Source organism: Prionailurus bengalensis, chromosome B2 (genome assembly GCF_016509475.1).
Source record: "Prionailurus bengalensis isolate Pbe53 chromosome B2, Fcat_Pben_1.1_paternal_pri, whole genome shotgun sequence".
NCBI classification, from domain to species: domain Eukaryota; kingdom Metazoa; phylum Chordata; class Mammalia; order Carnivora; family Felidae; genus Prionailurus; species Prionailurus bengalensis.
In genome coordinates, this window is record NC_057349.1 from 94,840,668 (window position 1) to 94,862,405 (window position 21,738).

Here is a 21,738-nt window from a genome sequence, read left to right on the forward strand (position 1 = left end):
AGTATTATCTGTAGATATCTGATATATTACAAATTGTGTATGTACTAAGGATGAACAAATCTCCAGAGTATAGTCGTGACCTATGGTACTGAGTTTACACGTAGCCTAATCCCTGACATTTACGGCCTCTAATACAACATTACTAAAGAAGAATAAACCTAGATGGCCTTCCAGAAGCAAATCTGAGCCATTCAAATTAAATCAACACCTGTTCATCTCATTAATATCTCGACAAAATAAGCTGAGCAAACACCCCTGATGCTGAGTCACCACCACGTCCCTGAGAAGAACCAACCAATAGGGCTTCCTTTTCCTGGCCACCCATGCTTTAAGTCACCAGGGTGGGTGCAGCTGTTTTCCTGGTCCCCATCTCACTGCAAACCGCATTTCCTCAGAGTGAAGTTCAGAGAAGCTCTGAGCAAGGCCAGCACAGGCTTCGCTTTCACCCACGTTGCCCTAGTGAAGCCCCACAGAAGGCTCAAGAAACCTCCCCAGGCCTTTTCTTACGGGACTGGCTGCTCAATTCTCAAAGCCACCTTGTGATTTCTACTGAAAGAGGGTTATATATTGGCAGGTCGCTATACAGTAATGTACTCTTAAAAAACACGGAAGGGGATTTATTTACGGTGGTATGGGGACTGCAGGAGCTATTGACTTGGGCCCCGGAACTTATTTCTGTATTATAAGGTAACAAGGAAGCAAACTCTTTATCACCTGTTACAAATTACTTTAACACAGCTGATACCAAAAGGGGAAAGAGACACACACACGTACCCTCAGAATGTGAACATTATGCCCTCCGTCTAGAATGCCGGCATGACAGAGATCTAGAAGGGTGGGGATCTGTTCATGCAAGAATATCCCACTTCGAAGCCTAACATCACACAGAACCTTGATGCACAGGCGCTAAATCATCACCAACAACTGGTTTGACTTAAAGCAGTTTCCTAATCACATGCAAGCACAGTGACCTCTCAAAAAGTTCTTTATGAAAATGCTCCCCCACTCATTCTTCCCTGACATTTCTGAAGATTTCTGATCAATACCTAACTGTGAGAACACAGCACTAGAGAAAAACATCATCGCCAGTCCAGTGGTCAGCTCACTGAGGACGCAGATGAGTCAATATTCAAAAACTGTGATGCACCATGCGCTTAGCGTGGAACTTAACAAATGTTCAAAGACTAATTAAGGTTCTGAGCACGTGTTCTCTCATTGGCAAAGTCTGTATATGCTAGCAACCACAATCAGTGATCACCAAGGTTAGAAAAATCTACACTGAAGAAAAAAATTCCCAGTCCTTCTACCCCAAGGCATCTTGGTAAACCCAAAGAATTATTTAATTTTAACATTTCTTTTCAGTTACACAGCAAATCACCTTTGGGATGTTCCTGATGTTTCATATGCATTACTTCAGGTAAACCTCAGCAAAGTCCCTACTAAGCACCAGACAACAGGAAGTAAGATAATTCAATCTGTTAAATACTTAGAATTCTTACTATTTTCCTACTATATTGCTTGCTTTCACCCATAAAATTGGACCTTCCTTCCAATTTTTTGTCTTTTATGAAATGCAGAAACTGTTGATAATGGAGCTTATTCACAGTACACTCAGTTCACTGTTCTTTTTCAGGTCTATAAATTTTGTCTTTTATTTGGGGAGGAAAAAGGCCAATCTCTCAGCTGGCTGGGCAAAAATGAGATACTGAGAAACCAAAAGGTGCATCTTGCTACACTACGTATCATGCCACGTTCAACCACAGGGCAAACACTATTCCATCCACAGGTGACAGAAGGCAACCTCACTGCACAGGATACTGAGAGCACGATTTCCTTCTTTAATTTGCTGTAAAATTATGAAAGTAACCTGCAACAAAAAGGCGGACGCAGTGTCTGAATGAGGGTGGTGGTAAAACTGGTCAGGAGTGTCCTGGGGAACTGGGAATCATGGAAGCACCCATCCTTCAAAGCCCTACCCAATTTCCACCCCTCCCCTGAAGATATCCTCCTCTGCCCAGCCAGGGTGGTCTTTAACACTGCAGCACTGACTGAAGGCTGCACCTTCCCCTTGCTCACTGAGAGAAGGTGTCTGACCTTTCAAATCTGTGTGTCTCAACTCTCCGTTGAGTTAGAGTCTGACTGTAAATTTCCTGGGACAATGCCTTGTGTCTAGAAATTTTCTGTATTCAAACAGTACCACCAGCATTGAAGGTCATGTCATACTTGCTGACAGACTAAATTTAACTACCACCTCCCTATTACCTCACTTTTGTTTAAAGTGAAGCACATGGCTGATTATAAATGTAGACAGATTTTTTCATGCATATCACTGATTACCAAACTTATTTTATAAATGTAATTTTTTAAAAATGTTTTTACTTTTATTTTTGAGAGAGAAAGAGACAGAGTCTGAGCAGGTGAGGGGCAGAGAGAGGGAGACACAGAATCCGAACCAGGCTCTGGGCTCTGAGCTGTCAGCATAGAGCCTGACGTGGGGCTCGAACTCACAAACCTCAAGATCATGACCTGAGCCAAAGTCGGACTGAGCCACACAGGGGCCCGTTATAAATGTAATTTCTAATGTTCAGTATTTCAACTTTTTTTTTTTAAAGATATGGGCACAGAGGTTCTAATCAATATTATGTGGATGTGGCATTCACAATAAAAAAAAAAAGAAAGAAAGAAAAATTCAAGATTAGTCAATTGCAGATTTGATAAATCTATCTAAAACTAAATTTTTACGTGTACCCCCAACTGGAAGAGAAACAGTTTTTCCAGGATCTGATTTTCAAAATTATATTTCTGATACACATCAATTTTCTACTCACTGCTGTAGTCAGAAACGGATAAAGGCTGTAACAGACAGCAGCTTTGTTCTATGTCTGTTAGCAAAATACGACACCATATGGTCAACCCCACTCCCTGTCCAAATTCAAGATGGGTCCTGAGTAAATATATAGCAAACACGAATCGTCCTCTGTGGGTTATATAGCATGTGTGTCTTTGACCCTTCCTTTTTCCTAGGCTTGGTCTATCTCACCAGCTCTACCACCGGGTACATGGGCAGAGTCATGACCACCGTTAATTGCATGGACCAACCATGCAGCATAATCTGTGCCACAGTACATGCTCCAAACCATAACATACCTCACAGAATATAAGAAGGAACAACAAACAGCCCAGGGGAGCTTTTAAAATCACGTATGGAATAAATAGAAACAGTAGACTCAAGAGGAATCAAAAGTGACATTACCCTAAAGTGACTAAAAACAAAAAGATTTTTTTTTTTTCTTCAAAATGCTGTGGTTTTTATTACACACCATCAGGATGTTTTCCATTCATGTACAAATCCCCCTCTAGGGTCTGCTTTTACAACGGCGGGTCATTGTTGGCAACACCACTGAGAGCCTAATCACAGTGTGAGAACATCTGTCACGCTCCCATTTCATGTCAAAGCTCTGCTGATACACTTGAATCTAAACCACCGCACAATGGATTTTAAAATGATATGAGTCTATGGTTTTGTGACATCAAAGGGCATTTCAAAGGCACCCCTAAATGATGAAAGAATTCTATTTTGCTAACTCAATGCAATATGTCTGATGAGTATAATCAATAGATATAAAATCTCCTATTGGCATTATACATATATTCGGCCCACAGACACATCTCTACTCTCTAAAATATGGGAATAAGGAACAGTGCATCAAGACCTGTAATGTAATGTGTTCTGTCCAGTTACCACCCTTTTTTTGTTTTTCAAGTTTATTTATTTATTTTGAGAGAGAGAGCCCATGCATAAGTGGGGGAGGGCAGAGAGAGACAGAGAGAGAGATCTCACACAGGCTCTGCACTGTCAGTGCAGAGCCCAACTCGGGGCTTGAACTCATGAACCATGAGATCCTGACCTGAGCTGAAATCAAGAGTTGGACGCTTAACTGACTGAGCCACCCAGGCTCCCTATCCAGTTACTGTCTTAAAATACTTACCATCTTTTTTTCCTTCCTATACTGCAGCAGTAGAAACAAAAGGTTGTTTTTGAGTAGCTCAACATCAGGGAAGTTTTCTTTGTGAGGCAAAGAGTTCAGTTTTCCAATGATAACAAGCAACCAGCATCACCCAAGCGCATCTCTTCCCCAGTTAAATGTGGGACTGTCAGGCTATGTACCTGGCTGAGAGATTTCTACTCCAACCAAGCATTTGCTTAATTGTAAAGTTTTATCTTTTCACTTCTAAATGAAAACAATACATAATAGGTGATAACCAGCTTCTTTTCGTATCTCCTATAGAGAATGTTACTATTACCAGCACGGAAAAGAACAGCTACTTGACAGAAGAAACAACCCCAACCATCCTCACTGTAAGAAGAGTGTTACTTCTCTGTAAGAAGCCGCCTCCCTGGCAGCTGCCGTTATTACAGGTGCCTCGCCCTCACCCAAACTCCAAAGACAACCACATATTTGAGCACTAATTATTTGTGAGAGGCTGGAAAAGAGAGGAGAATAATGTGTCATTTTTTAATAGAGAGCTGCAGGGCTGCATAGTAGCGATGAGAAGACAAGGGGCTTGTCTTGGGTGACTGAACAAATTCTAGGGCAGCCACGGCTGCACCCCTGGGGGCAGAGGAGTGATGGTCACTGGGGGCCACTCGGGCATCCCTGGCATTACTGATGGGAGAGGCAATGGTGTGCATTGGTGCGTGCGCACACCCTGGCCCCGGGGATACTGAGGCAAAGACTAGACATAGGCCCTGGGGAGGTCAAATGTTACATTTGATAGGAGCAAACACTCTAGACGTGGAGAAAAGGGATAACAGCAAAGAACGGCAGCTTAAAAATGATTTTTAAAGTCTAATACAGGACTAGGGTGAATTAGCGAACCATGTAAGTGCCAGACGGGCTACTGGCTCCCACAGGATATCTCCACAGGCAACGGCTCACCTTGAAAATGAAAGAAGCAGCAAGCCAAAATAGATACAGAAGACTAACAGTCTGTTATATTTATTTCTAATATTGATTGAAAAAAATCAATTTATATTCTATGTGCCAGACACTTAATATACATCATCTCAAATAATCCTATAGGAATCCTATAAGAGAGATATCATCCCTATTCTACAGCTAAAAAAAAATTGTGGCAGAAAGGTTAAGTGACTCACCCAATGTCACCCAACGAGTATATGCACATTTCAGGCCTGACAGAGCTTCATGACAAAGGACCTGAGCATCTACTGGGAACATTCTGATTTTATAAGTGCTTTTTACCATAGACCAGGGACCAGCAAACTCTTTCTCAGAGGGACAAATGGTAAGTATTTTACACTTTGTGGGCCATAGAATCCCTGTTGCACCCCCCCCCCCCCCCCCCCCCCGTTAATGCACCAAGACAGCCATCGACACTACGTAAACAAATGAGCATGGCTGTTCTCCCATAAAACCAGAGGCCAGTCTGCCAACTCCTGTTCTAGAATGAGGGTCGGCAAACTGCAGCCCTGGACCAGGTCCAGCCCACCATGGGTTTTTGTAAACAATGCTTTATTCGTTTATGATCTAGATCTAGGCCGTCATCTAGACCGTTTCTAGATAGTTGAAGGATAACTCAAGGAGCTAAAATAATGCCCGAGTTTCACAGAAACATTCTCGGGAGCGTCCAGCTCTTTGTTCTAAACTTCCTTAACAAACAGTGTTCTGATTCCTAATCTGTGGCCTGTGTGATCCAGCCCTCCAGTGGGAGAGCCCTGATACACACCTGCTACCTGACAGGTGACCGACCTCTCACTGCAAAGGAACAGTGACATTCTACATCCTCAATTAATAAGTCATCAGTTTCTGGAAGACTCAATGCCTTTGGGGAGCTGAAAAAACAGAAACAGAGATTCTTAACCTGAAAGGATGGGTGGTCAGAGACTGACAAATCAGTTAATATGTTCATTCTAATTTTTAGGAAGTGTCTCCTCTGTGCCAGTGGAAATACATGTGAACGCCAGACGGAAAAGACTGACTCGTAGCACTTGAGTACTTTATGTGCAGCAAATCTATGTTGTTACTTGTGACACCACAAGACCTGAGCTGAACTGTAACCCACTCTCAAGCAAGCAGACAAGTGGTGTTGCTGTGATAGCTACTGCAGTAAGATGAGGACCCTGGCTCATCTTGTTGAGAGCAGCAGCTACGGGAGCAGAGCCCACGAGCTCTAGGAGGAAGGGACTGTGCTGGCTCAATGCCCAGAGAGAGCAGGAGCTCCAAGACCTGTTGTCTGTATTACTATGGATTACCTCCATGGCTCCTGATGAACTAGGGTGTGAATGGCCTGGTCTGACAGTCAGATTTTTCTAACTCTCATGTTATCAGGATCAAATGCTCCATACCTGGACTGTCTGGTAATCGGAAGCATCGATCCCTTTCACGGTAACCTCTCGGAAGACTCGTGGCTCCAGCTCCTCTTTGGTGAGGTCACAGTGATAAATGATACCTAGAAGGAAGCGGAAGTCCTGATTTAGTCCACAAGCTCACTGGCTGCAAGGGGGCAAGGGCACACAGCACAACTGGATGCCATGAATCACAAGAGAGGAACATGAGTTGGGGACCTGCTGCCATGTGAGGGTCACTGTGCCAAGAGTGCTTATTAGAACAGTCTGCACATGGAGTGTTCACTTTTCCTCACTGACACCACACACAGCGTTTTGACGACCATCATCTGTCGTATACATTTTAGAAGATTCCACAGCATTCCATGAGTATGAGAAGAGGTAAAAACTGTAAGAGTGAAAACTTAACAGGTCTTCCCTATGCTGGGTCACTTAGGAATGCAGGTCAAAAAAGATGGGGAACTTCATGTAGGGCCACTTCACCTTGAGAGGTGAATTAAGATGGAAAACTCAAATGACTGGCCCCAAGTCAACAACCAGCCAGAAGCCTCCTGATGGGAACTCTGGGGCTCCTGACACCAGATACCCATCTGTCCGTGCACACACACGTGGACAGCAGTCAGGGACCAGAGATGACCAGGTACCATTTTAGAGCTACTTTAAAAATTTTTATTATCCCAGGAATTGTGCACAACACAAATGAATGAATGTACACCAAGAATGCCAGCTTATTTAAACACTAATTAAAAATCCATTTCCTGAATTTAATGCTATTACACTTTAACACTTAAGAACTAAATCAAAGAAACAATAAGACGAGTTGTTACTATTTGAAAACTGCAGTGGTTTATGAAACAGAATTAGTCATCCAGAGTGGCTGGTGCGGAAACAGCCCTCCCACACAATACATTAAACATACACTGTCAGATAGATGCAAAAATCGATTTAGCGATCCCAATACTTGCTGGAAAACTTGAAACTAAATGGTACTCCCACAGGGTACATCTGAAGTGACTGATCAGGTATTAAAATGGTGGCTCTCTTTCTTCTCAACTCCTCTGTGCATGTATTTCATTAACAGATGAGAAGGGATACTCTGTACCCCCAGTGGCAAAGAGTAATAGTTTACACTCATTAACAGCAAGGCTGCTGATCCCTATGAATGTCACTGCAATTCTCATGCTTACAGACAAAATTATTTTAAGGTACTATAATTGGAAGTATGATGAATGTTGACAGAGAGAAGATACGTAACATGACCCAAGTATTGGCTTTCCTGGTTTAAGTCATACTTGGGTATTTATTAAAATACATCTTCATACATACAGTACTTCCAAACTACGCTCTGGGCATACATTCTAATGTACCAGATATACTGATTACTGTCCTTGCCTAGAGGAATGTAATCTTGAAGGCAAGGCTATTTTCAGATATATGTTAATTTTTGAATAGCTTCTTGATCCGTACTTGCTTCCCTTCCTCAAAACACACAAAAAAGCCCAAATCCTTGAAAAAAAAAAACCCAGACAACCAAACAACTAACAAAAATGACTGCAGACCGAGCATGTGCTATTTGAGCACCTGCCTCACTCTGGTATCGCTGCAACCTGTACCGCAGTGAATGAAAAAGCACCTGGCAGCCAGGATTCCCGCCTCTGACAGTTGCTGGGCCAGTGACCTTAGACAAATCACCAAAGTATTAGAATGCAAATTCCTTTGGGAAAGACAATAAATAGGAAATGTACTCTAAGCTCCTGTTTATCTGGGGGTCCCTGGGTGGCTCAGTCAGTTAAGCGGGTTCATGAGTTCAAACCCCTCACTGGGCTCTCTGTTGTCACTGCCCAGCCCACTCAGACCCTCCGTCTCCCTCTCTCTCTCTCCCCCAGTTGCGTGCACACTCTCTCTCTCAAAAATAAATAAACATTAAAAAAAAATAATACAAAAAAATGCCTTTTATCTGGAAAGACTACTATATCAAATCCTCTAACAGCAGAATGAAACAAGTAGACAACAGGGGCTGGCTACTACTGTTCAGAGAAATCATGCCAAATACCTGACTTCTATCCTTCAGTCCTGTGCCAAAGTGGCACCTGGGAGGAGACTGGGTTAAACTTGAAGGTACCAGTGCTTAATGTATTTGGTCAACACTTCCTTTTAACAGGTCCATCTGGGTTACCCCAAGGTTAGCCTATGGCACATTCACATAATGTGAATCGCTATAATCTAATGATGTTTTGTGTCCTGTCTGATTTGGCTTGGTAAGCCCAAGGAAGGTGGGGTTTGGAGAAGTCATCTTGGAATCATAAACCAGAGAGGACTGGTTAGGTGATCTCTAGGAAATAAATTTCGACATTTCAGGGTGAAAGAGAATTGGGTTATAGAAGAAGTCCCCTGAGGCCAGGGGAGGTGTCTGGACATGAGGAGATGGGTCTCCTGATGAAAGCAGTGGTTTAACAAAGCCATTCTAGTAACAGGAAGGAGCCGGGGATGATTAGCTCATATATCCCCAATAATCCAAAATAAATGTAAAGGGGTAAAAGAAATGGGAGTAGGAGTTAAGAGGAAGGGATGACTCTGGGGGAAACTGTGAAAGAAAAATCCAAGGCTCTGAAACACTGGTGTGTACAGAGAGGGCAAAAGAACTTTGGAAAAGATGATCTATACTGACCCACCTGTGTAGGGTGGGTTTTAAAGTTATTAAAAGAAAAAAAAAACATAAATGTAAACTAAAACAAGTCTTGAAAATGTCTGCACTCCTTGGTATTTACACAGAGGAGCTGAGAAGTTATGTCCACACAAAAATCTGCACACGGATGTTTATAGCAGCTTTATTCACAACTGCTCAAACTTGGAAGGTGCCAAGATGTCCTTCAGAAGATGAATGTGTAAATAAACCTCAGTACATCCAGACAATGGAATATTATTCAGGGCTAAAAGAAATAAGCAATCAAGCCCAAGAAAAGATACGGAGGAATCTTAAATGCAGAGTAGTAAGTGAAAGAAGCCAGTCTGGAAAGTCTGCATACTACTGTATGATTCCAACCATATGACAGTCTGGAAAAGACAAAACTGTGGAGACAGCAAAAAGATCAGTGGTTGCCAGGGGTTGGGGGAGGGGTGAAGAGGGGGAGGATTTTTAGGGCAGTGAAAATATTCTATAGGATACTATTATGATGGATACATGTCATTATGCATTTGCCCAAACCCATAGAATGTACAACACCAAGAGTCAACCGTAATGAACACTAGGGACTTTGGGTGATTACCATGTGTCTGTATAAGTTCATCAACTGTGACAACTGTACCACTCTGGTGGGAGATGATGATGGGGGAGGCTATGCATGTGGGGGCAGGAAGAATATAAGAAATTTATATTCTCTGTACCTTCCCCTCAATTTTGCTGTGTACCTAAAACTGCTCTAAAAAATTAAATCTTAAATTTTTTTTGCCCTTCCCAAGGCTTCTCTGCTCAACCCGTTTCCTACCCCCATGCACCTCGGACTTGCTGTACTGGATTATTACAACGTGCAAGTCTGTCTGGAGCTAACCTTAGACAACCCTCTGACGTTCCATGAATACAGAATTAATCAGCACAAACCACTAAGTGGTTTGAGCCAGAGGGAATAAGTGCATCGTGTTCCAAATTGCCCCGTATCCTCATTCTCTCCCAAGTTTGACTCAAGGTACAAAAGTCCTAAGCAGCTTGGGCTCAAGACACACAGTCTTCACTATGAGCCTCCAGGAGAAACAAAGTCAGCTCGTGCGCAGTGGCCAGATAAACCCATGTCCTAAACAGCTGGAGTCATAGTTAATTTTGGCCCCAGGGCTTTACTTATAATTTAGTATCTCTGTTGTTTACCACAGTAGTAGATAGCTAATCTTCAGAGACCAGGGAAAGACAGCCTCTGAGCTGGTATGTATGTGCATGTATGTATGTATGTATGTATATGTGTGTGTGTAAGCGTTGCTTTCGAGAGATCCAGTTTACTGATCTGATGGGCCGTTTTTACTTTGGACCAGAAGGCGTAAGTCTGGAAGCCCTGTTCTCTCATTTTAGGTATCAAATTGCATTAAGGGGAGAAAAGAGAAAGATGGAGACAAAATGAGTAAGAAAAGATAAAGGGCAAGAACAAGGCATTACAATAACAAAGCCTGTCGAGAAACTGCCCAGCGGTCCAGAACTATTCAACCTCTCAAACTTCACAGCCATAGTCGCAGCTAGTATTTCATTCCTTGGCACAGAACCCATCTTTTTACTCTAGGACAATGAGCCCTCTCTCCCCCAGGTAGTGATGAACTTGTTCCTGATATAAATGGTCACATGGAGTCACCGAAGGAGGTTTACTGGCCTTTGGGAACTCTGGCTTTTATTAAGAATGGGTGAGTCACCCCTGCCCCATTCTCCTCATCGCCCTTTGTCCGTTTAAACTGTTTAAGCTATGAGATTTTCAAAGTAAAATTTCTGGAACCAGCGTAAATTGGGGAAATACATCACAGAGCCTGCAGAACGGCAATCTGGAGGAAATGGATTTTTTTCTTGGTTCCTGTTCACTGGCAACCACTGTACCCTCAGGCCCCAGGGCAGGACAGACGTGATGCAGGATTCCCCGACACAGGGCTCCTGACCTGTCAGTTTGACTCCTGGCACTGGCCCTGGTTTCCACAGGGCTGTGGGCACTTTTCCTCACCCCCCTGGGTCCTCTGAAAGGCACATGGGACAGTAAAGCTTGCTAGGTATTCCGGGTATACCAGCACATCTATTTATAGAAGAACATCACTCTTTTGGTTTTAATAACCCTGACAGCAAGCTGTCACGACGAGAAGACTCCTTGTGATTGCCTGCTCCATGACTCTGAGGTGCGCACACGTGTACACAAATGCACACACACACACGCGCACACACACACACGCGCACACACACACACACACACACACACACACACAAGTACATGCACCATCACTGTCATCTGGCTGAACCCCACGAGGAAGAACCACTTCGGCACCTGCCTAGCTTTCTCCCCTATGTCTGGTTACTTTGCCAGGGACTGAACCATTGCCACAAAACCAGACAGGGCTGTGAAGGAGCTTGAAATACAAACAAGGAAAGTGCGGAAATTTTTTCAGCCAGATTGCTTTTAAGATAGGGTGTGCTCGGTCAGCAGCAAGCTGCCAACAGAGCCAGGCTCCTGGGACAAATCAGAGTATGTGTGTGGCTGTGGTTACAACAAAAACCGTGCAGCCAAGTGGAGAAGCAGGAAAGACCAAAACAGCAAAATGAGCGTGACCAACTGAAAAAAAGTTAAAAAGACAACTATGTTTACTTTGGGGAAAATCAACCCAGACCATGGAACACAGTATCACAATTTATAAGCATTTTTTTTTCTTTTTGCCTTGAACCCAGTAACAAGTTTTTTTCCATATGATGTAAGACTATACCCTCAGAATTATATTTTAATTTGGTTTAACAACAACAAACATCACTCTCAGTCTGTTTTAGAAAACAAGTTTTTAATGTCAGACGGAACTATAGATTTTTATTTTACGTTTTTAAGTTAATCTGCACTGCGTGTGTCCTGATCCATATAGACCAAAGTTTGAATCTAAGGTTATACTTGTTCATACTAATTTTTTTAAATCAACCTAGGACAACAGTTGGTCCTGTCCCCAGAACAGACTCAGGATATAAGATGAATGAGTTTGCTGTTTTAGGCACTCACATTTCCCTGTGTTCTAAGCATCTGTTTTACTGTTTTATTCTCATGATGTAATTCTGGCTATAATACAGCACATGTGATTTTCAATAACACAGCATTACATTTCCATTTCCCAAAAGAAACCCAAACATTAGTCTGATTTTTAAGCTGAATAACATTGGTGAAAAGACTCTCTCACCTGGAGATAAAAAGGAAGTAAACTGATAGAAGATTTCGGTGTCCTTCTTCTGACCGCTGTACCCCACAACACTGCCGACCTCCAGTGGGAAGGTCTTGAGGAGAGCGCCCGTGGCCAGGTCGTGGAGCTGTAGAACGTTCCTCACATCATGGAGGTAGCATAACACCAAAAAGTTAGACCTCACACAAGCTACCCATTCTGAAAAGGGAAGAACAGATAAAAGCTTACTTAGCTTTGAAAGTAACGAGAAGCATAGTTATTTCATTGAACAATAGCTCTTGAGATACTATCCATTGTGCTATGCAGCAATGCGACTTGCAAAGTGATCTTATAATTGACTTTAATCGTTCATCTAACTCCAGAATATTCCTTTAGTAAATGATTGTCACTGTCATGTCTGGAGGAAACAAAATATTCTATGAAAACTTCTGTGATACAAATAACCCTGGCCTACTTATTTTGTGTCCAATCTCATGGTAGGGGAGATCTAAGGAAAACAACAAAAACCAAGTCATGATCCACGTCTGCTGGGAATGTTTATTTGACGAAAATATATTATGCTCTGCGTATGTGCCAGATACCCTGCAAGGCACTGGAGAAACAGGCAGGAAGATGATGTCACTTCTGCCCTTAAGACACAATCATATAAAAACATAAGTAGTAACATGTAAGCAGAGGTAAGTGAGAAGTTGGCTGGGGACCCAAAACACAAGAGCCCTCGAGCGAGCACTGAACTGCATCTTGAGCACGGGGGTGTGAGACAGTGCGTGGCTAGGGTGGTGTCAGAGACAGGACAGCTCTCTGGGGGATGAGGTGGTGGGAGGGCAGGCAACTCAAGATGACAGCCAGAGCTGGGAACAGAGAGAGAAGAGGAATACAAACAACCAGTAGGGAGGGAGGCAGACTGGTGAGGAGAACAAGCGACATCTTGTTTTCAAGAAGGAAACTTCCATTTGCAAGAAGAAAAAGGCTGCTTAGCGTGGGGTCGGTGAAAATGGTGGTGGTGGTCTGCCGAGGCTCTGGTGAGCCAGATGGACAGAAGTTTAGTTCTGACTTGGCCGTTCCTGGGGAGTTACTGTGTGGACTGTAGGGTGACAGAAATAAAGATGGTATCCAGGAAGGAAGCCGAACAATGGAGGTATATGGAAGGATGGAGGGGAGACGAGGAGGAACACTACTGCCATGAGCCTGTCCTATCACATCAAGCTGGGACAAAGGCTAGGGAGGGAAGGAAAGAAATGAAAGGCATTTCCCAAGAAGAGTCATCAGGATGTGGTAACTGTGGGGAGATGAACAGTAAGGCGGAGAATTGAGTCCTCCTCAGCTCCCAGGGCCGCAGCTTCAGTAATGGTGCCGTCAGTGACAGAGCAGGGACAGGAGGTGAGCTGGGTGATGGGGAAAGGAGAGAACGGGAGGGCAGGCGGACAGCACCGCCCATCCTGGTGTGCACAAGATCAGCCTGGGGTGAGGACGGGTCCTCCCAGAGGGAGAGACGCTGGAGTAAATGGAAGTAAGGGCAGGGTGGCAGGTAACCGCTCAGATGTGGAAAAGACAAGCCTTTCATGGTGTGCGGTGAGTTTCTTGACATTTACTACAACCTAAGAAACTAGCAGTTCATGCTTATAACGTCATTATCAATATGAATAAGACATCGGCCAGAGGGAACCCTTGAGGATCAGCTGGGGCCTCAATGGTGCTGGGTTGTTTGGATTAGCACAGTAAGCATTTCTGCCAAGTGAGGACAGAAGAACTCTTGTATCTAAAAGTAATTTGCTCATTATCCAATGCAATTTTTTTTTTAAAGTGCCTCAATCAAGCGTTATATTTCAGGTGGCCTTAATGCTTTAAAGAAAGTACGGGGGTGGGGGTGGGGGGGTGGGGAACTGAAGTAAATTATTTCTGTCAAAGAATAATCACTCTGTGTTAACTGCAAGCACATCAGAATTATAAAACGGAGACTGAATAAGAAAATGACAAGGTGATTTGCAGACTGTCATTAATAAAAGCTCTGACTTTATGACTCATCGCTAGTTTTTATTCTCAACAGGGCATTCTGAGCTAATGATATATAGCAAATTCAACAGCGCTTCTCTTTGAATTGATGAGTTCTAGTGAATATTGAAGGTTTCCCCTTTCTAGTCTAAAGAACTTATAACCTTTCAGAAGGAAGATTATAAAAATATATCACCCCCCACCAACCCCCGCAAAATCCCCAAGCACTGATGGTACATCTCATTAGATCTACAAAGTGAAAGAGGATGTCACCTTAAGACATACTTAAAACCACTTCTTTGGGACTTTAAAAGGCAGAAAACTCACATGCCTTGGCAAATATTTCTATCTAAGATAGCTTTCTACATGAGGATCGTGAGTGCAACCTGACTTGCACCTGAAAAACGCCAAAGGCACCTTACATGAGGATTTATAACACTGAAGGCTCACCTGGACCCACCAAATGTGAAGTCAATTCACGTGGGTACTTAGGAAGCACTCACTAAACACTGGCTTTTACTATCCTTGGACAGACATTCTGTCTCAATTTGGACAGAAGCCATCAGCCTACCAATGTCAATACAAACCAGATTCCTCACATCAACAACCAAACCCCTATTCCTTGGCTCATGGATCCCTGAACAACCACACCACCCCCCGCCCCCCCCATTCCTTGGCTCATGGATCCCTGAACCAAATATACATGAGGGTCAGAGGGAGAATGGAAGATTTTGAGGAGAAAGGTGGAGGGATTTCCTTGAAGAGAGCTCCTGCCATGCTCTAAGTCCCCATCCCTATTAGAGCTTATTACCTTGTTAGCTGATGCCTAATCCAAACCTGAGAAGCTAAAGGGACTATGGCTGAACATCTAGAAAGCAAGGGGAGGGGCCACCTAAGTAGTTCTGGGGAATGGCCCAGGATGTGCTGCTGCCTCAGAGTTGCAGATGTGGGTTTTGCAGGAAAGAGCAGGCATGGGGTCATCTTGGGTCCTATCCAACAGAGCTGCCCAGAGCAGTATGGAGACTCAGTACACAAGATGGTGGTGGGGTGCAGCCAGATGCCCAGGGGCTGAGGAGAATCTCAAGCAAACACCCAGAGTATTGCTTCTTCCAGAGCCAAGGGCCTAGCAGGAGGCCATCCCTGGATGGTCAGTCGTAATCACCTGCCCACATTCCCCTTCTCCCTCTGAGCAAGGCCAGGTATAATGTGCTGAGCACAGAATGTACTGGCTTGAGCCAAGGGAGAAAGAGTCCCTTACTTTTCCAGGATACGAACCTGGACCTAACACTTGTGCTTTAATTCACTGGAAACACATTAAGAACTGCTTTATTGGCAACAGAACTGCTTTGCATATCTCAAAAGAAGTTATTTTCCTAATTTTATATCTTATACCTTCACATTTTGGGATGGCCCCAGATTTTGCCCTAGTCAATCCATTAACACAAGTTCACCTCCAATGAGTAAACTCTTCATTGCCTTGACGGTACAGGGACTCTCCTTTTGTGTAAAAACCTGTAGCAAAATTAGTGAGCCTTATTCTAATCAAACTAGCTTTCAGGCAATGAATAATTTATAAAGCAGCGTATCATTTTTCGAAAATCACAGAGAAAAAGAATAAAAGGGAACTTAAGGGCACTCTGAAACAATTGATAAAGGAAGGGTCTCAGGAGGCTAATGTAGCTCACTGCACACAGCAGCAACTGCAATGGATTCCAATTAAATATGACAATAGTCTATTCTTTTTTAAATTTTTATTCATTTTTGAGACAGAGAGAGAGACAGACAGACAGAGAGAGCATGAGCAAGGGAGGGGCAGAGAGAGAGGGAGACACAGAATCTGAAGCAGGCTCTAGGCCGTAAGCTGTCAGCACAGAGCCCGACACAGGGCCTGAACCCGTGGACCATGAGATCGTGACCTGACCCGTTGTCAGACGGTTAACTGAGCCACCCAGGCACACCCCGTCTATTCTCTCTTCTAATAACAGGACTGTAAATCCACTCTGAGATCTACAACAGGTATAATACAAACAGCCAAAGGTTATTCAAAAGCTAAAAGCTAAGAATTCTAAATAGTTTAAAAAATTAAATATTAATGATTATTATCAAACAATAATTACACAGAGACAACTGATATTTAAAAAGACTACCTTTGAAAGCCTGGATTCAGGGGCACCTGGGTGGCTTGGTCGTTAAGCGTCTGACTCTTGATTTCGGCGCAGGGCATGATCTCACAGTTAGTGGGACTGAACCTCTGCTATCAGTGCAGAGCCTGCTTGGGATTCTCTCTCCCCGCGCCCCCCCCCCCCCCCCGCCCCTCCCCTGCTCACGCACATGTGCACGCGCTCTCTCAAAATAAATTTAAAAAAAAAAAAAAAGGAAAGCCTGGATTCATACCCCCACAATTTTTACGAAGGCCCTGCATGACATTGTACTAGCCACAAAGATGTCGTCTAGTAAATACTTGGTTACGCTACTTAGACACTTCATTCTCAAAGACTGAAGGCTGAAAGTTCTTTGCCTTCTAACAGGTCACCAAAGAAGGAGAGATGTAACAATGTGTTCACCTTCTCACCAAAACCCAAAGCACGCAGTGTTCAAGTAGTATGCAATCTTACCTAAGACATCTTTCTCGTGCTCAGGCACAAGCACTTTCCACTTAGACTCCTCAGGATCCGTGAAGTCGATGTTGATCAGGCGATAGTTGGGCGAATGGCGATTTGTCTTGAAGGTGAACAGCGTCCCCTCATTGGTCACATAGTCATATTCTCCTTCAAAGTTGTCGATCAGTTTCACCCACTTCAGGATTCCTGGTGAGAGAGCAAGCATCCCTGTCACCTCTCCTATGTTTAAAATGGTGTGGTTTACATGTGGCGAAGGGAGGGCAGGTTTTCTCTGTCCACCGAACGTAAAGCAGACAAAATATCTGAAAAGATCTAAGCCTTGAGAAAGAGCAAAGACAAGTGCAGGTAAATTGTAAGGTTTTAAAAATATGAGGAAGATATTTTTCATGAGAAACCTGAAAGAGACTAAAGGACTTCTCCTCTCAGCCCCCTGCCCCAGGTAATCTGATAAATCCTCTTCTACCCGAATATCTCAAAGCCAAGCACTTCTTTCTACCCGGACTGCCACTACACCATCCCCCATCTTCGTCATTCGCCTCCATGTCTTCGGTCTATGGCGGCGGCTCCCAACTAGGATGATTTCACACACCAAGACATGCACACCCACACACTCATACCTAGACATCCCCCTCCACACACACACACACTCAAACCCAGGTACAAATACAAACACAGACACACATCCTCCACACAGACACCCCCCCCCCCCCCGCACACACACACATCCACACCTTAAATGCCATTTATAAAAATAAAAAATATAAATAAATAAAAAACACTGTGATATCTGTGTATCACATGTAGATATTCAGAGAGTACATTTTAAAAGTTTTATAAACAAAAGAGCTCGATGATTTCTAAACTACTGAAAGGCACTGCCAGATCTTAGCTATTCTCTAATTAATCTCCTACCTTAAATTTCTCAGTGAAATTGCTATATTAATTTGGTAGTTCATTTTTATCCTTGAATCTTTCAAGGTGATTTTACATTGTCTCCTTCATCTCCATAGCATAATATCTTTATGTGATATTTGGTTGAATTAAATTTATCAAGAAAAATATACTCCCATGGAGGAAAGAGATTTTTTTTTTTTTTTGGTCAGACATAACTGAATTAAAACCCCAGCTCCATTATTTAGTTGTGTGACCTTGAGCAATCTCTTTATTCTCTACTAAGCTTTATTTTCTCAACTGTAAACTAGGATGAGTAAGTAAATTAAAAAAATTAGCGTAAAGTGATTACTAATACCTACCCCACAACAAAAACTCAACAAATATTTAAAAATGAATGACCAGGGGCGCCTGGGTGACTCAGTCGGTTGAGCGTCCGACTTCAGCTCAGGTCATGATCTCACAGTTGGTGGGTTCGAGCCCCACGTCAGGCTCTGTGCTGACAGCTCAGAGCCTGGAGCCTGCTTCGGATTCTGTGTCTCCCTCTTTCTCTGCCCCTCCCCCGCTCACATTCTGTCTCTCTCTTGCTCTGTCTCTCAAAAATAAAAATTTAAAAATTTGTAAAAAAAAAAAATGACAGAATTAAAACTAATAAGATAAGCAAGCTAAATAAAATCTATAGCTTTCTAATATGCCAGCAATAACCAGTCAGAAAATATGGGGTGAGGAGGGGCCCTCTTGTACAACAGAAGCAAAATTAATACTTAGGAATGCACTTAACATGAAATGTGGAATCTATATGAAGAAAGCTCTAAAATCTTCCTAAGAAATCTTAAAACAACAACAACAACAAAACACTGAAGAACTAGAAACACATACCATACCTCTAGATGGGAAGACTCAATATTTCAAAGGTGCAAATAATCCCAGAGGAAATCTATAAATTTAACATAATTCCAATCAAAATTCAAATGAGATTTTTAGGGATTTGACAATATCATCCTAAGGTTCATTTGAAAGAACATACACGTTAAAACATTTTTCTTTTTTTTTTTTTTTAAATTTTTTTTTCAACATTTTTTTATTTTATTTTTGGGACAGAGAGAGACAGAGCATGAACGGGGGAGGGGCAGAGAGAGAGGGAGACACAGAATCGAAAACAGGCTCCAGGCTCTGAGCCATCAGCCCAGAGCCTGACGCGGGGCTCGAACTCACGGACCGCGAGATCGTGACCTGGCTGAAGTCGGACGCCCAACCAACTGCGCCACCCAGGCGCCCCAAAACAGTCATTTTTCAAAATAGAGTGAGGGGGAACTTTTTGCACCATGATGCTCTGAACAAGCCTCTCCCCCACCAAAGGTAACCATCATTCTGAATTTTACATTATTTACTTTATTTTTCTTTGTTCTTTTCCTGCTCCAATATGTATCCATAAACACTACAGTCTAATTTTATCTTATCCTTGAATTTCATGTATGGTGAAGTCATACAATATGTATTCTTTTGTGTCTGATTTCTTTCACATGACATGTTTGTGAGAGTTTTACATCCTGTGGTCATTGCAAGTGACTTCTGGCTAAATCTGATTGTGCTCGAAAAACACACTGTATGATTTTTAATCTTTTGAAATTTGCTAAGAAAAACTTTTAGGGTCTAATTATTTTTCCTTTAAGGATTTTTAAATGTTCCTGTGACTGAAAAGAATGTATATTTTGCAGATTTTGGGTGTGATATGCCAAATATGTCTATTAAGTCATATGTTAATCACATTGTTCAAATCCATGTATTTACTGATTTGGGGAGCCATTTTTTTTCTAGCAGGCAGAGAAGAGGTCTTAAAATGTTCCTCTATGATTATAGATTAGATTTGTTTAATTTTTACTTGTATTTCTGTTAATTTCTGCCCTCTGTAGTTTGAAAGCATGCTGTTCAATACATACCAAATTAGAATTATTATATTTAAATAAAACCCAATTGAGCTCTTTATGGTTATGAAGTTTTAACTTTAGCAATGCTTTTTACTTTTTATTTTTAAAGTCTACTTCGATGTTAAGACAACTATGTGATTTTCATAGTAACATCTTGGGCAAGTTGTCCTCTGCAGAATGACTGGTCCCAATTATGTCGTTTATCATTTCTGAAAAGATTTTTCTTTTTCAACTCTCTTAACCAGTCATGTGTCCCACTGCTTGGTGGGAAGTAAAATTTCTTTACATCCATATTCTATTTCATTAATTCTCTCTTCAGCTGTGTCTAATTTCTTCAACCTAATGACTCAATTTTTTAACATTAATAATCATATTTTTTACAGAAATTCTACTTGGTCTTCTTCCACTCTGTTGGGTTATTCTTTACAGGATGTTGTTTCTTGCTTATGCTTCCAAGCTTCTTATTTTTTGTAAAAGTAGCATCACATTGTTTACTTTTTAAAGTGTATTTAAATTTAAAATGTATTTACGTTAGGATGTGATAATTCCACTCGGTGCTTCTGTTGCTCTATTTCTCATGCTGGTGAGTTTCTTTGTCTGATTTGTGATTTCTTTGTGTGTGTGTGTGTGTGTGTGTGTGTGTGTGTGAGTTTTGACTGTGAAATGATTTCCCTTGAAACAATATCTATGGGAATTCTTGGAGGCCTGAGTTAAAGTAGCATTCTTCCAGAATGCTACCGTACTTGGCTTCCGTTTGCCTGCTGAGAGGCAACCAATCTGGGAGCACTTTAAATTAAATTCTTAGCCTGAGGATTTTTGGACCTCAGAGGGGATAATCAAGATAACCTGTACCCATGTCAGCCTTTCTCATGTTTTAGGAGAATTCACATCCTGCCCCTCCCTCTCCTTCCCTAGTGCTAATGTAAAGATAGGTGGGTTTTCTTCCCATACCCTCCCTTTCCCCCACCTCTTGCTCCCAGCTCCACCACTGGTAGTTTATTTCTTAATCACCATTACATGGAGGATATCTCTCATTAGATTCTCCAATATGGAGAACCAGAGGCCTTTATCTTCTATCCCCCTTGCCCTGTGTGGCCATCAGATGGAAACTTAACCTGCAAAGCCCAGGAACATTCTGGAACAATCCAGGATTCCTGCATTCATCTTGTCTTTGGTCTCTATGGTTTCTCTTTTTTTGTGCCAACTTTGCAATATATTTAAAAAGATATTTTATAAGCTTTTTACAGCATTTCAGTTGTTTTAATTGGGAGGTTACTCAGAATATATAATTTGCTGAACTCCTTCAAAGAGAAATCCTTATAATTAATTTTTATAAAGGTTATGCTGTGAATTTAAGTTTCAATTTTCTTTTCAGTAACAAACTGCTAACCTCAAACACAGGTGACCGCTCAAAGATAATTTCATTTTAATTTACATAAAACAATGCTTTAAAAGGGGAAAAACCCAAAAACTGTTCCTTAGAAGACTAAGTAAATAAGTAAAAAATTAGCTGGCAACGCAAGAACTGCAGGTAATCAGAAAGGTACATTTGTTTACACTAAGAATGATGAATCACAATTTTCTGGACTATGACATTTGTAGACACAGAATCTTGGTTCAGAAAAATGTCAGATTCCTTAAATGTCCCCCTGACAATAAAACATTTCCTGATGTGCAACCTTTACTTCTCAAAGTAACCATCTTATGGTTTCTGCCTGAAAAGGTCTTGCAGGCATTATAGTGATATTTATTACGACCCTAGCCACCCACCCCCAACACAAAAAGTCATTGAAATATCTACTAAAGGCAATACACAGAAATTTCCTTCAGTACCTCTGTATAATCAGGTGAGCCTGAAGATGTGGCACACTCGTTTTAAATAATCAAGCCCCAGGGAACACCAAAACAACAAAGTTTGTGGTCATTATCTACCATCAAATCCTGGAGTATTAACCTGAGTCACAAATAAATACTACAAGTCATAAATTCATTTGAATTTAGGTATGTGGCTGGATTTATACAAATGGGATTCAAAGTACTGGCCCCC

The 21,738-nt window shown here is 42.1% G+C and overlaps 1 protein-coding gene across 1 annotated transcript in view; it reads right to left on the reverse strand.

Moving 5' to 3' along the window:
* Positions 1–21,738, reverse strand: part of LOC122489810 (prolyl endopeptidase) — a 119,463-nt gene that overhangs the window by 36,642 nt on the left and 61,083 nt on the right. The window contains exons 8-10 of the mRNA XM_043592028.1: positions 16,867–17,058; positions 12,260–12,457; positions 6,368–6,471 (exon numbers count right to left, since the gene is read on the reverse strand). Coding sequence (XP_043447963.1) covers positions 6,368–6,471; positions 12,260–12,457; positions 16,867–17,058 — 494 coding nt within the window. The remainder of the gene's footprint in view (positions 1–6,367; positions 6,472–12,259; positions 12,458–16,866; positions 17,059–21,738) is intronic.